General features: G+C 34.9%; 1 protein-coding gene across 2 annotated transcripts in view; it reads left to right on the top strand.

The window, feature by feature from the left end:
• Positions 1–11,314, top strand: part of NAB1 (NGFI-A binding protein 1) — a 44,781-nt gene extending 33,467 nt beyond the window's left edge. Inside the window, exons 5-8 of one of the 2 annotated variants that reach the window (XM_082658637.1) lie at positions 2,581–2,670; positions 4,865–5,024; positions 7,133–7,249; positions 8,807–11,314. In XM_082658637.1, coding sequence (XP_082514763.1) covers positions 2,581–2,670; positions 4,865–5,024; positions 7,133–7,249; positions 8,807–8,895 — 456 coding nt within the window. In that variant the 3' untranslated portion in view covers positions 8,896–11,314. Of the gene's footprint in view, positions 1–2,580; positions 2,671–4,861; positions 5,025–7,132; positions 7,250–8,806 lie in introns of both variants that reach the window. The other variant, XM_082658636.1, reaches the window with a different exon arrangement.
• Positions 11,315–13,360: the final 2,046 nt, after the last annotated feature.

Genomic DNA, 13,360 nt, shown 5'->3' with positions numbered 1-13,360 from the left:
ATGATAGCTCCTCTTACTGATATTGTTTTCTAAATCTCCTACTAGCTTACCTCACTGAACTTCAGAACTTAAATTAAAGGAGAGTTTGTTAAAGATAAAGCTGGATTTTTAGGCCTAAATAAGGTCTTAGGAGAAAAATGGAATGACTAAGAAAAGTGAACTTTTCATTTAGATTTCAAGTATATATACTTGTATAAAATTTATTCTAGCTCAGTTAATGATTATATTCTATACATTCCTCTAAGCCCAGGGTCCTTGGTCTTGTAGGGGCCTAGAAAGGTGGCTATTTTTAATAATTTTAAAAGGCTGATTGTATAACCCACCATGGAGCTACATAAGACTATTTCAAGATGTTAAATTTATTTGTTCTTGATTCTAATTATTTTATTTCATGTCTTTGGATTTTAAAAAATGGGAGATTAATTATTACCTAGGAAATGAACTTTGGTAGATGAAGTATTTGAAAACATGAGATTTGCAGTGGAGAAATAATTTTTTGAAAAGACCCCAATGGGGAATATCTTTGAACCAGTGTTTCATATTTCAAATAAGGTACATATTTTGTTATTATTACAACTTTTTCTGCTCTGTTATTATATAACAACTTCAGTTTTTCATTATTCACCCTTTGCTACAAATATACAGCTTTATCAAACAAGGAGAGAAACGTTTCGGAAGTTAATGACAATGTCTTTGAGGGTTCCTTGAGTAGTTTTCAGTAAAGTTAGTAAAACCATGCTGTCATGATGTTTGTAGTTATAAATTTCATGTGGAGCACTAAACAGGCCAAAAAAAACCTTGATAAAATTAGTAAACGTATTTGCATGTGTGTGTGTGTGTGTGTGTGTGTGTGTGTGTGTATGGTATAAAACGGAAATAATTTAAGTTGCAGTGTTGTGCAGGAGTACAGTGCCCCGAGTACACTCTACTTAATATAAGAATATACTTAGGGGCTTCGCTGGTGGCGCAGTGGTTGAGAGTCCGCCTGCTAATGCAAGGGACATGGGTTCGTGCCCCGGTCCGGGAAGATCCCACATGCTGTGGAGCGGCTGTGCCTGTGAGCCATGGCCGCTGAGGCTGCGCATCTGGAGCCTGTGCTCCGCAGCGGGACAGGCCACGGCAGTGAGAGGCCTGTGTACCGCAAAAAAAAAAAAAAAAAAAAGAATATACTTATGTTTAATATAAGAATGTACTATTTAATATAAGAATACATATAAATAAGAATATATAAGAATACACACTGATACTCAGCAGTTATTGTATGGTAAAGGCAATATCTCATTTACTTTATCTCACAACAGCCCTAATAGATAGGTTCTCTTATCCTTATTATTCATATGAAGGAACTGAAGTTCAGAAAGGTTAAGTTACTCATCCAGTGTCATGTAGCTAGTAAGTGGTGGTGGAATCGGAACACAAGTGCAGGTCTTTCTAATTCCAAAGCCCTATCACCTGTCCTTTGAACTGGTAAAGGAGAAATCACAAGTCAGCATGGAAGAATTCTGCAGAAATTCAGGTTGGGAATTTACTTTGGATTTTTACCACATTACATATAACAAAATAAATTCCAGATGGGATAGAAAATTAAATTTTAAAAACAAAAGAAGCAATAAAATAAAGCTTTAAAAAACTAGAGGGTAGATTTGAGTACTTCTCAAATCTCTAAAGGAGAATGTCTTTTTGAATAGTATAGTAATAGAAGAAGTCACAAAGTAAAATATAAGTAATATACAACTATAGTATACAAAATTAAAACTTTTTTTTTTTTTTGCGGTACGTGGGCCTCTCACTGTTGTGGCCTCTCCTGTCGCGGAGCAACAGGCTCCGGACGCGCAGGCTCAGCGGCCATGGCTCACGGGCTCAGCCGCTCCGCGGCATGTGGGATCTTCCCGGACAGGGGCACGAACTCGTGTCCCCTGCATCGGCAGGCGGACTCTCAACCACTGCGCCACCAGGGAAGCCCTAAAAATTTTTTTGATTATCAAAACAAAAGTATAAATTGGCTACAATTAAGAAAACAACACCCAGTACTGGCAAGGAAAACTGTCATATATTGCTTATGATACAATAAAGCAATAAAGGCCCTTGAGTAACATATGTAAAGGACATAAAAATTTTCATCCCTTTGTACTAATTCTACTTCTGGGAACCTATTGTATTAGATCATCTAAACTATGGAAAATGCTGTCTCTGTAAAAATATTTTTGCAGTGTTTTTCATAAAACCAAAAATAAGGCAAATAATCTAAATATCCAATATGAAGATAGTGATTAAACTGTCAAACCACCAGATGAAATGTTATATAATCATTATTATCAATGATCATAAAATCTATGTTCCAGTGTAAAACACTGTGGATGTATAAACTTTTAATCTTTTTCATTTATGTTTTTATTGAGGTTACAACTGTAGAAATAAGGTAATTATACCTTGAGAGACTGAAATCAAGTATTGTACATTAAAATCTTAATCATGATTATTCAGGTAATAGGATTAAGGTGGATTTCTTTACTTCATTTTCTGAGTTTTTGATAATATGGTTATTTTAAAGTTAAAAAGGACATATTCTTTGACCCACAGGATGGGTTTCCAGATTTCCAGGACTCTGTGCAGACACTCTTCCAGCAGGCTAAAGCTAAGAGTGAGGAACTCGCTGCTCTTAGTTCACAGGTAACGTCAACCACCAGTTACTATTTCATAACAGCATCTGTAGGTTAAAAAATAAATGGCTGCTTCGACTAGCTTCAGTTTTAAATTCACTTTCATCCAAAGACTGAATTTATTTCTGGTTGTTTTTACAATGTCACCTGATCCACAGCTGTATCCGTGAGATAGCAGTATCAGCTAGGTTTAGTTTGCTTTGTGAGCAGAACCCGACATCTGCTACTTATTTATTCTTTGAAGTTTTGTAGGAATTAATACAGATTCTCTACTTAAGAAAGAAGCAACTTGATACCAGGAAAACAGCCATATTGATTATGTGTGTAATACAACTCTGAGATAAAATAGTTCTAGTTCTCAATAATATATTAATAGTCAACATTGTAACTATTGTTGAATCATTTCAATTCATGTATAATGCAAAATTAATTAATATATAGCTTCAGGTGCTTTTGCTGCTAAGTTATTTGATCGTGTACACAGAAATTAACATTTTAAAAAGTCATTTTTGCCTTTTAGAAAGTACTGTAAGTTTTATTCCTGTTGATCTTCTCACTAGTGACTGCTTTTGGTCAGATTTAGTAGTGCCAAGTTTTGTGTTTTCATGTTAAGAGGATGAAAAATACATTTCCCCCTCAGAAATCTTACTGAAATTTTATTAATTAATTAGTTACAAATTTAAATGAATTGAAGTTACGGTTCCTTTTGATCTCGTTTATTTATTTATTTATTTTTAACACCTGTATTGGAGTATAATTGCTTTACAATGGTGTGTTAGTTTCTGCTTTATAACAAAGTGAATCAGCTATACATATACATATATCCCCATATCTCCTCCCTCTTGCGTCTCCCTCCAACCCTCCCTATCCCAACCGTCTGGGTGGTCACAAAGCACCGAGCTGAACTCCCTGTGCTATGCGGCTGCTTCCCACTAGCTATCTATTTTACATTTGGTAGTGTATATATGTCTGTGCCACTCTCTCACTTTGTCCCAGCTTACCCTTCCCCCTCCCTGTATCCTCAAGTCCATTCTCTACGTCTGCGTCTTTATTCCTGTCCTGCCCCTAGGTTCTTCAAAACCTTTTTTTTTTTTTTTTAGATTCCATATATATGTGTTAGCATACGGTATTTGTTTTTCTCTTTGTGACTTCACTCTGTATGACAAACTCTAGGTCCATCCACCTCACTACAAATAACTCAATTTCGTTTCTTTTTATGGCTGAGTAATATTCCATTGTATATATGTGTCACATCTTCTTTATCCATTCGTTTATTTGATTCAGAATAATAGTATAAGCTTTCATCCTATTCTGTGAGTTAATATATTTCACCTATTGATTTTTACTACTGTGAATCAGGATTGTTTGTAACATATATATAACTTTATATAGTAGATGCCTTGTATTGCTCTTCTATATAGCATGGCAGTGATTCCTATCTGTGTATTTTGACTATTACCTCCTTGGCAGAATATCACTGCTTTGACTGTCATAGGTATTATCACACATAGGTAATTTAGAGCAGTGCATAGAGAAGGGACTTAAAGAACACATGCAGAGATAAATTTATATGTCAGCCAACTAATTGTGTACTTTAAAACATGTCTTTTTATGATGGGTTGGAAAATACTGCAGTTTCATTCCATGATGAAGGTGAAGATCCTCGTTGGCACTGATGTTTTTCTGCATAATTTGCATTGCTTAATTTTAGAGGGAGGTGTGTTTGTCTTGTTCTTCTAGACAGCCGTTTTACACCTTTTCTCCCCCAAATATACTGTCATCATATCAGAGTTTGTGTAGTGCCAGATCCTAAAATAAAAATGCCAAGACTTCGCCCTGTGTTTTAGAAGCAGTTTATAACAGATGTTGCTGTTGCTCTGAGGTTCCTTTTTTAAAAAATCTTTAAAAGGACTTGGTATCTTAGAAAACAAAGCTAAGGTTATTTTGCTTTTGAGCTAGAATGGAATTCTCTTTACAGAATTGAGCAGAAAGCTTTTTTCCTTTCGTACAAAATCTAACATTCTGTGTTTTAACATGATGATATAGACATCAGTGCATATTTATGGAACGTGTATACCACATGAAGTATGAACTAATTTTAATGACTACTAAATATATTTGCTGCAGTCTGAAATTGGCATCTTTAAACCATTAAAAAATCTAGAATGTTTTAGTTACTTTATTTTCACTTTACTTACTAGCAGCCTGAAAAGGTGATGGCAAAGCAGATGGAGTTCCTTTGCACCCAAGCTGGCTATGACAGACTGCAGCATGCTGAAAGAAGACTGTGTGCAGGACTTTACAGGCAAAGCTCAGAAGAGCACAGCCCTAATGGCTTGACTTCTGATAACACTGATGGACAAGGTACATCTTTAGAGTGACCCACACCTTTAGAGCCAGCTACTCTGTGCACTTCAAAGGGAAACAAAAAATGGCTGGTTTTTTAAAACTTGATATTTTATGGAGATTATTTTATAGGTTCTCTATCAAAATTAATTTTTAAATTGTCCCTTTTTATAAAAAGGAAAGAATTCTTCCTGCAAATATAACTTGTAGAGTTTTTTTTTTTAACCTTATTATCCCTAAATAATAGCTGGCACATGTGATTGACATATATTTTGTAGAGGGTGGATGGGAATGGGAGATGTAAACAGTACAGATCATTTTTCCTGAAGAAGTGGATTCCATGGGAGATGTTTATCATTTTTTAAAAGATTAAAACTTTGGATTTTTTTTAGGCTTCATAAACAGATTTGTCTGAAATTTATAACATTTGGTTCCTAAGAGAATGTGGTGACTGCTTCTAAAGTACTATGACAGAGTACAGAGATTTGAAGAGACAATATAAGAATGGAGAGACTTGTAGAAATTTTGTCTTCTTTCAGGCTTCACATTGGCCTGTAGTCCCTATGAAAATATTTTGTGTGGTGTATACTTTGTAAATTGTTCTCTTAAACACAGGTGTAGAAAGTTTTGATTCATGAGCATTTTTACCATTTTAAAAATTATTTCATTTTTTTTGTATCCACATGTGAAGAAAATCCCAAGTCATTGTCATTCACTCATTCAACAAATATTTTTTTAGTATCTCCTATGTGCCAGGCACACTTCTAGGCACTGAAAATGCAGCAGTGAATAAGATAAAGCTCCCTGCTCCCTTGGAGCTTGCACTTGAGTGGAGGGAGATGTATAGCATATAGGTATAGAACTAGATCCTCTAGTTTCAAATAGTGATAGTGTTTGAAGAAAAACAATTTTGTAGGACTCTTTTTTTTATGTATTATTATACTTTTTTCAGAGAGTGGTTACTGTCGTCAAAAAAATAAGTTTTCTTTCTAAGTAAGAATACCATCTTAACCCGCATTCTTTAATAGAGTAAAACATTACACATCAGCAGATCAGAGTACTGGCAAAGAACGTTCTTCCTTTTTAAAATATTATAGAAACTTTTTAGTAGAAGTCTTGTTTAACTTCTCCAGTCATCCTTGACAGTTAAGACTGGAGTTAAGGGACTTCCCTGGTGGCGCAGTGGTTAAGAATCCACCTGCCAGTGCAGGGGACACAGGTTCGAGCCCTGGTCCGGGAAGATCCCACATGCCGTGGAGCAACTAAGCCCGTGTGCCACAACTGCTGAGCCTGGGCTGTAGAGCCTACGAGCCACAACTACTGAGGCCCTTGCGCCTGGAGCCTGTGCTCTGCAACAAGAGAAGCCACCACGAGAAGCCCGCGCACTGCAATGAAGAGTAGCCCCTGCTCGCCACAACTAAAGAAAGCCCGCGCGCAACAACGAAGACCCAACACAGCCAAAAATAAATTAATTAATTAGTTAATTTTTTAAAAACAAGACTGGAGTTAAGATGCAAAGGCATTAATGAAAGATTTTATGACTCTAATTTGTGACCCCAGGATAATCCAGTGTAGGGCAACAATTTGCTAAGTATGATGGATTTAGGTTTATGATAGAGTATGATTTGGCATATAAAACCTTTTTTACCATATCTTTTCTAATTATATTTTTTCGTGGAGTTGCCATAGGTTTTGTTGTTGTTGTTGTTCTAGTAATGGGCAATTGGCTTGAAGCCATCTCTGTCTCTGTAGTATTTGTTGTTATGTGGTTAGTGACCTGCCTTGGTAAAATGGTTGCACTAGTAAGAAAATGCCCCACAGAGGTGATGCATTATCTGCCAGAGCTGGGGTGCATACTGGAAATCTCAGTCTTTTCTTTATAGTTTGTGATTAGCTCTTCAAAATGTCCTGGCAGAACGGTAGATCTTGAGACTAGCATGAGTTGCCATTTTCCTCCTAAACTATTATTTTAGATATTTCTCCAGCTATTTAAATTCTTCCAGTGCCTGTCGACTTTCCTTACTTATTTCCTAAGGAGTGTTCAGGCGACTTGTGAAAACTTATTTTTAAGAAAAACCATGATGCGTCTTTAATTACTCATATTGCTTTTTTTTTCTTTTCATTAGGCGAAAGACCTTTGAACCTCCGAATGCCTAATTTACAGAACAGACAACTCCATCATTTTGTGGTGGATGGGGAGCTGAGTAGACATTACTCCAGTGAGGCGAAGTCCCACTCATCAGGTGAGAATGTGGAATGTGCTTAGAGGGAGTAATATTTGAATAAAGCATCTTTCCATTCTAATCTCCTAACTTCCACTGTCCCCCTCCTTAAAAAAGGGTCATTACTAATGATGTTACTAGTCCGTTTTCTCCCCTTGGAAGTAACAGATTGCTATATTAATAGCCAGTCTTTTTGAGAACATGATATGCCAAAGGACTGACAGGGAAAAGCTCTTGAAGATTGAGATTATTTTGATTAGCTATTACATGAATGGTGACTTTATACACAATTCTGAACCAGATAATAAATGGCTGGTTTCAGTTATGTAATTCCCTTTTCCAGCCTTTCATAATATGAAATTGATGGACTATATGTTTGCTGTCCTGCTAAGAAAACCTTGTGTACCAAAATCTAAACTTTTCATGCAGCTGCATTTGGGGGATGATACTTGTATTTCAGAAGTAAACTGAACTCCATAAAAGGACAAGCTGTTCCTTATTATAGTTTGGTGTTTTCATGTTTTTATCCAAGTAAAGTGAGTTATACAGACTTAAAGTATTAGACACCAACACCATTTGAAAGAATCTGGCATCATCCAATCTTTGAGCTAAAGTAACTTTAGGAGTTACTTGAAGTCACTTGTTTCATCTGTAAAATAGAAATAATTTCTGCCTCATAGAATAGTTATGAGGATTAAACAAGATAGCCTATAGGCATTGCCTGGCTGATAGGAACTCAGTAAATGGTAGCTACTATTTTTATTCTTCTTCTTATGCTGAATTTCTGTATAGAGAGGGGAATTCATGAAGTGAACTGCCTAATTTCAGATAAGCTATTAATGTTGGTTACTTTTCTAGAATCCTTTTTAAAGTGTGTGTGTGTGTGTGTGTGTGTGTGTGTATCCCCCAGTATTAGTACTTCATGTAAATATTACATTTTATTGGCATTCTGTAGTATTTGTTTGAGGTTGAAATAATTATTCATGTAACTCCAAGGAATGAGTCCTGTGAAACTAGAATCTTCATTCTTTTATCCCTATTTCTCCCACCTTAAGGTTTCATGGCTAGAGAAACTTTTAAAAATAGTTCCATGTTTAAACATAGAAGTTGTTTTTCTGCCTCATGTCTTCATTGATGGTAAATATTTTAGACAATAACTTTGTTGTATACGAGTGACCAGTTTTATTTTATATATTTTATGTATCACTTTGGACCAAGCATTAAATAAAAACCAGTAGGTTCTATATGCTGTGTGCTTTATATACATTTTATGATTTAAGTCTCATATCACCCTGTGTAGATACTATCCCCATTTTATAGATGAAGACACTAAGGCTCAGAGAGGTGTGTAACTTGCCCAGAGATGTATACAGCTAGTAATTGGCAGAAATGGAATATAAATCCAGAATCCAAACTCTTAACCTCAACTCTGTAAACATAAAAATTTTATATGGAATTGCAGAGTCATGAATAATTGATACTGCCTGCTTTGGAGTTTGGGGGTTTGTTTTTAAGTTTGTTTTTTTGTATCCATTGATTTAAAATATCAATACATTTTGTGTTTCTCTTTTTATACAGAGAGCCTGGGGATTTTAAAAGACTACCCTCACTCAGCTTTTACTTTAGAAAAGAAAGTCATCAAAACAGAGCCTGAAGATTCAAGATAGCTATGATTCTCCCACTGTTCTCTGGAAATGGCATCAGATTTAAGGATAATGCTCCATCATAGAAATAAGCCTTAATAACCAATGTTGCCTCATTCAGCACAAACAGATTTCATAGCCAAAGCTTAAGGACTGATACAGTAATCTGTGGAAACCAGGAAGACAAAACTACAGCCACAAAAGAAAATTAAGAGAATGTTACAATCTGTAACAGAAATACTGATCCACATTCCTCTGTAAGTCATTTTATGTGGAAAGGCTTACAAATTAATATTGTAAGCATTAATTATTTAAGAATGTACAATGTATTTGTATAATTTATAGAAGTAAAATCTAGATGTTGAGACCTGTTTGGGCCAATAGGTGTGGATACAGTTTATCTTACTTGAAATTTCATTGTCTACTTTAAGTGTGTTTTGCGTAAATATTGTATGTCAGAGTTTAGAATCTTTGCAGTCATAAAAAAGAAAGTTTAAGTGATGTAGTTATTGGCAAAGTTGTAATGACTTTGGAAAAATGGAAAGCAAATACTCAATTTAAGTCAGGAAAATGTTGTAGATTTAATATCTGATAAAACTGATTTTGTTTAATAGGAAATGTGTCATTTCATAGTAGTCACATGTCATTTTTACTGGCTTAATTAGGCACATAGTTAATAAATACTGGAGTAAGGTCAAAAAAATGAGCAATAGAGTAGAAAAACCTCTCTTACCTAGTTGACCCAGGTTGCATTTTATGATAGCTACTTAAGGTATAACAAAAATAGGAAGCTATTAGTTGGACAGAGAACTAGAAACAAGTGGACAGATGTGTAAAAGCCTTGACTTAAAATTATTATTTCAGAATGTGTTATATAGATTAAGACATAGTAAGTTAACCCTAAATGTGATAAGGATGGTGACTGTTAACAAAGCCTATAATATATAGTAGAGTAAGTACTGTTTTATATCCAGAAATTCTTCTCTACGCACCAGAGTCAGAGAAGCTAGATGGCTCTCCCTGGGGAATGTCTTCCCATGCAGACCATCACAAGTTTAGACAATCAGTGCATCCACATTTGCAGGCATATTTCTATGGAGGTTTAGTTGACACATATTATTTATTTTACAATTTCATTTTCGTATACTTTTCAGATTTATGAATGCAGTTTTTTCTTAAAACTCATTTTAACTTGAAAATCTGTTTTAATTCCCCCTATTTAATTAATGGGTTGTATGCCTGTATATGAGGGTGTGCTTAAATGTTAATAACATACTTGCATACTTACTAGAATTTCACATTGGAATCCATAGTGAAAAACAAATACTACTTCTGCCAATTTACATTTTTTCTGTTGGTTTAAGAGAAGATGTTTGACAGCTTTACCTACTTCCTCCAGATTCATCTAAACCCAGATATTGCTGAGAAGAGTGTATTGACTTGGAATATGTGTTTTTTGTGTTGTTTTCGGTTCTGCTCTAGGTCATAACTATGTAAAAAATATTAAGTTATAATCTATTATACTAAAATTCATCAGCCAAATGTTAGATGAAATGTCTGCACTGTAGTCTCTGATCACTGTCACATATATAATTCCTTTTTCATTTTGATTTGTAGAATAGCTTTACAGTAGAAACACCAGTAAACAACTTTTATACTATTAAAAGGCTTTTTTTCCTTCCTAAATGTTTTAATTGTACCATAGTGTTTTGCCCACTGAAGAAGCTTTTTATGGACTTTGCAACTTTGTTGCTAGCTTGAGGTTGATTATTGTGATTGTATTGTTCACTGTGCATAGAAATAGTATGAATACGATTTACATAGATTGTTCAGTTTTTAATATTAGCCATAGAACTGGTTAGTATCTCAGTAGTTTCATGAAACGTTTCCTGTATTCTAATCTATTTTGAGAAATTCTGTGGGTTTTTTTTAATTGTGTCTTATGGTTCAAGTTTGTAGATTTTAATAAGCAAAAATTTTTAAAGATGTGGTAATCTTACAACTAATATTTATCTGTCTTTCATGACCGCACAAACTGCATCTTTAAATCCATAAATAAGTTTCCTTAAGTATCATACTTTTCTGGTCTTTCATGCTTAGTGATAAGGGGGAAGCACAAGAAAAATTTCAGTAGAATACAGTTTTTATTTTGTAAACACTAATGTATTAAACTTGCTATACATTGACGCAAATAATATATATTTTTATTTGAATTGTATATATGAATTGGATGTTATAACTAGTTGATTTTTTTCATTGTGTTAGAGGTATTTTCACTGAACAAGGTCAATTGGTTACCTCAGTATTACAACCAATATAGTCCAAGGGACCATTTCTCCCCAAGTCTGTTTTGTACTTTATTACGTGAAGTCTGCGTTTCTGTGACTATTAAAGCTGTTGGTGACGTGGGATGAGTGCAGTTGCTTCCTGTGGCAATAAAGACTTTGTGTGCCCCACGTATCTCTGTTTATAGAGCTTTCTGCATAGCACTCCTCACAGTAGTATTAGCCTACCTGTCTCCCCTCTCTCATTTGGTCTGGGCTTGAGTGTTAGGGGCCAGGGGCTTATTATACCTTAAGACTAAATATTATTGTCAGCTACCTTCATTTTTATAAAGTTATTTGGCAGACAGGTACTCTGGTCTGTCAGAGAGAGAATTTGGTTTATTTTGTTCTCACTTAAGAGAATGTTACAAAGACATTTTGAAAACTACCCACCATGTCTAACCAACTAAATTAATAAATAAAAGGGGGAACATTAGGATTTAACATTCATGATATGCTAATATTTGCAAAGTCTTAATGTGATTTGGTCTCAGTATTAAGGGCTAATTATATGAAATTCAACTAACCTGTGGTAGAGAATTAGCAGAAGCTTTGCAACAAAGTGCAAAAATAGTGCTGAAGCCACACACTCACTGAGCTGATGGCTCAGCTTCAAAAACAGTGCTGAGCCACACACTCAGGTGAGGGTGGAGGCCACAGAAGAAATATAAGACATGGTCTTTGCCCTTTGGGAACCCAATACCTAGTTGAATGGGAACTATTACCACTCAGATAAAATCCAGATTTCAGTGTGTTACAGAGGGATGAATAAGGAACTGACATTTAACTGCATTCTGTGTTCAGTAGGTATCATGGTAGTAGATACTTTACAGGTGAAAGAAAGCACATTTAGTGAGTGAGACTTGCGATCAGCCAGGACTGGAATAGTTAACAGAAAGAGATGGGGTGTGCTTATAAAGTCATAATGGTAGTACATTTCAACTTAAGGTCACTTTTTAAAAAATTATTAAGCTGAATGCTTGAAAATAACGCTTGCCATGAATAATCATTCTTTTGACAGTCCCGTTGAACCTATCAGAAGGCAGGGGGAAAAAAGTGCTTTTTCCTGTCCTTAATTAGTAAAACCACTTGGGTAAAAGCTTTAAGATTTGGTGACTATGAGCACCTAGTGTGCCTTTACAATTATAGTTGATGGTATTGAAAGACTTGAAACCTAAATAAGCATGCAAGGAATTTCCTAACACATGGTCTGCTCACTTGGCTACTCAAATGTTTTAAGTATTACTGACACAGTACCCATTTTGCTGATGACTTCACTTAATACTGCACTGAGTCTTCAAAAGAAAATCAACAAGACATTAACCTAATGAAACTAGGAGGTCTGTCTCTTATAGGAAATGAATTCAGTTAGTAAAAAGCTGAAGTTAGAATTGAGCAAACGTGTTGTGTTTGTAACAGCTTGAAGCATAAGACCAAATATGGTAGCTGCTATTTAACTAAAAACCAACTTATGGCCCAGCTGTGTGCATGGGTGGCATTTCAGGGAATACAGGCTTATTTATTTGTTATCTGTGGGTGTTCTCATAAATGAGATTCTCAAGTGGGCCTCCAAAGTTAATAAAAGAATGATCCAATGTCCAGAAATTTGTTTTTATTGTAAATATGTTTAATCTCAAAAATCCTTCCTGTTGACTGTTTCTTTAGTGACTCTATGATTCTTATTTTACATAGGAGTGATCAAAAGCTAAATGCCAGTGTTTTTCTTACCTTCTGAGTATGCAGTAGTTAAAGCTTTAAAACCTCTTCTCTGGCCTTTGTTTCTACTGACATACGAAATTTTTTTAAAAAGGAAAAAAACACCTCTATGGTGTTTTAAATTTTTTATGCAGAGCTAATCAGAAATTTATTTTGTAAGTTCACAATCAACTGATAAAGTTAGAATCCAAAAACTTACTGTGTTTAACTTTTTAAGTTCAACATAAATCTTTTTCTATCCATAAGTTTATTTTTAAATTTTTATTATAGTTGCTTTACAACGTTGTGTTAGTTTCTACTGCACAGCAAAGTGAATCAGCTATATGTATATATCTATCCCCTCTTTTTTGGATTTCCTTCCCATTTAGGTCACCACAGAGCACTGAGTAGAGTTCCCTGTGCTATACAGTAGGTTCTCATTAGTTATCTATTTTATACATAGTATCAAT

This window comes from Grampus griseus (assembly GCF_964374135.1).
Source record: "Grampus griseus genome assembly, chromosome: 7".
Classification (NCBI taxonomy): domain Eukaryota; kingdom Metazoa; phylum Chordata; class Mammalia; order Artiodactyla; family Delphinidae; genus Grampus; species Grampus griseus.
The sequence above is the reverse complement of the archived record's forward strand: the minus strand, read 5'-3'. Positions and strand labels throughout refer to the sequence as shown.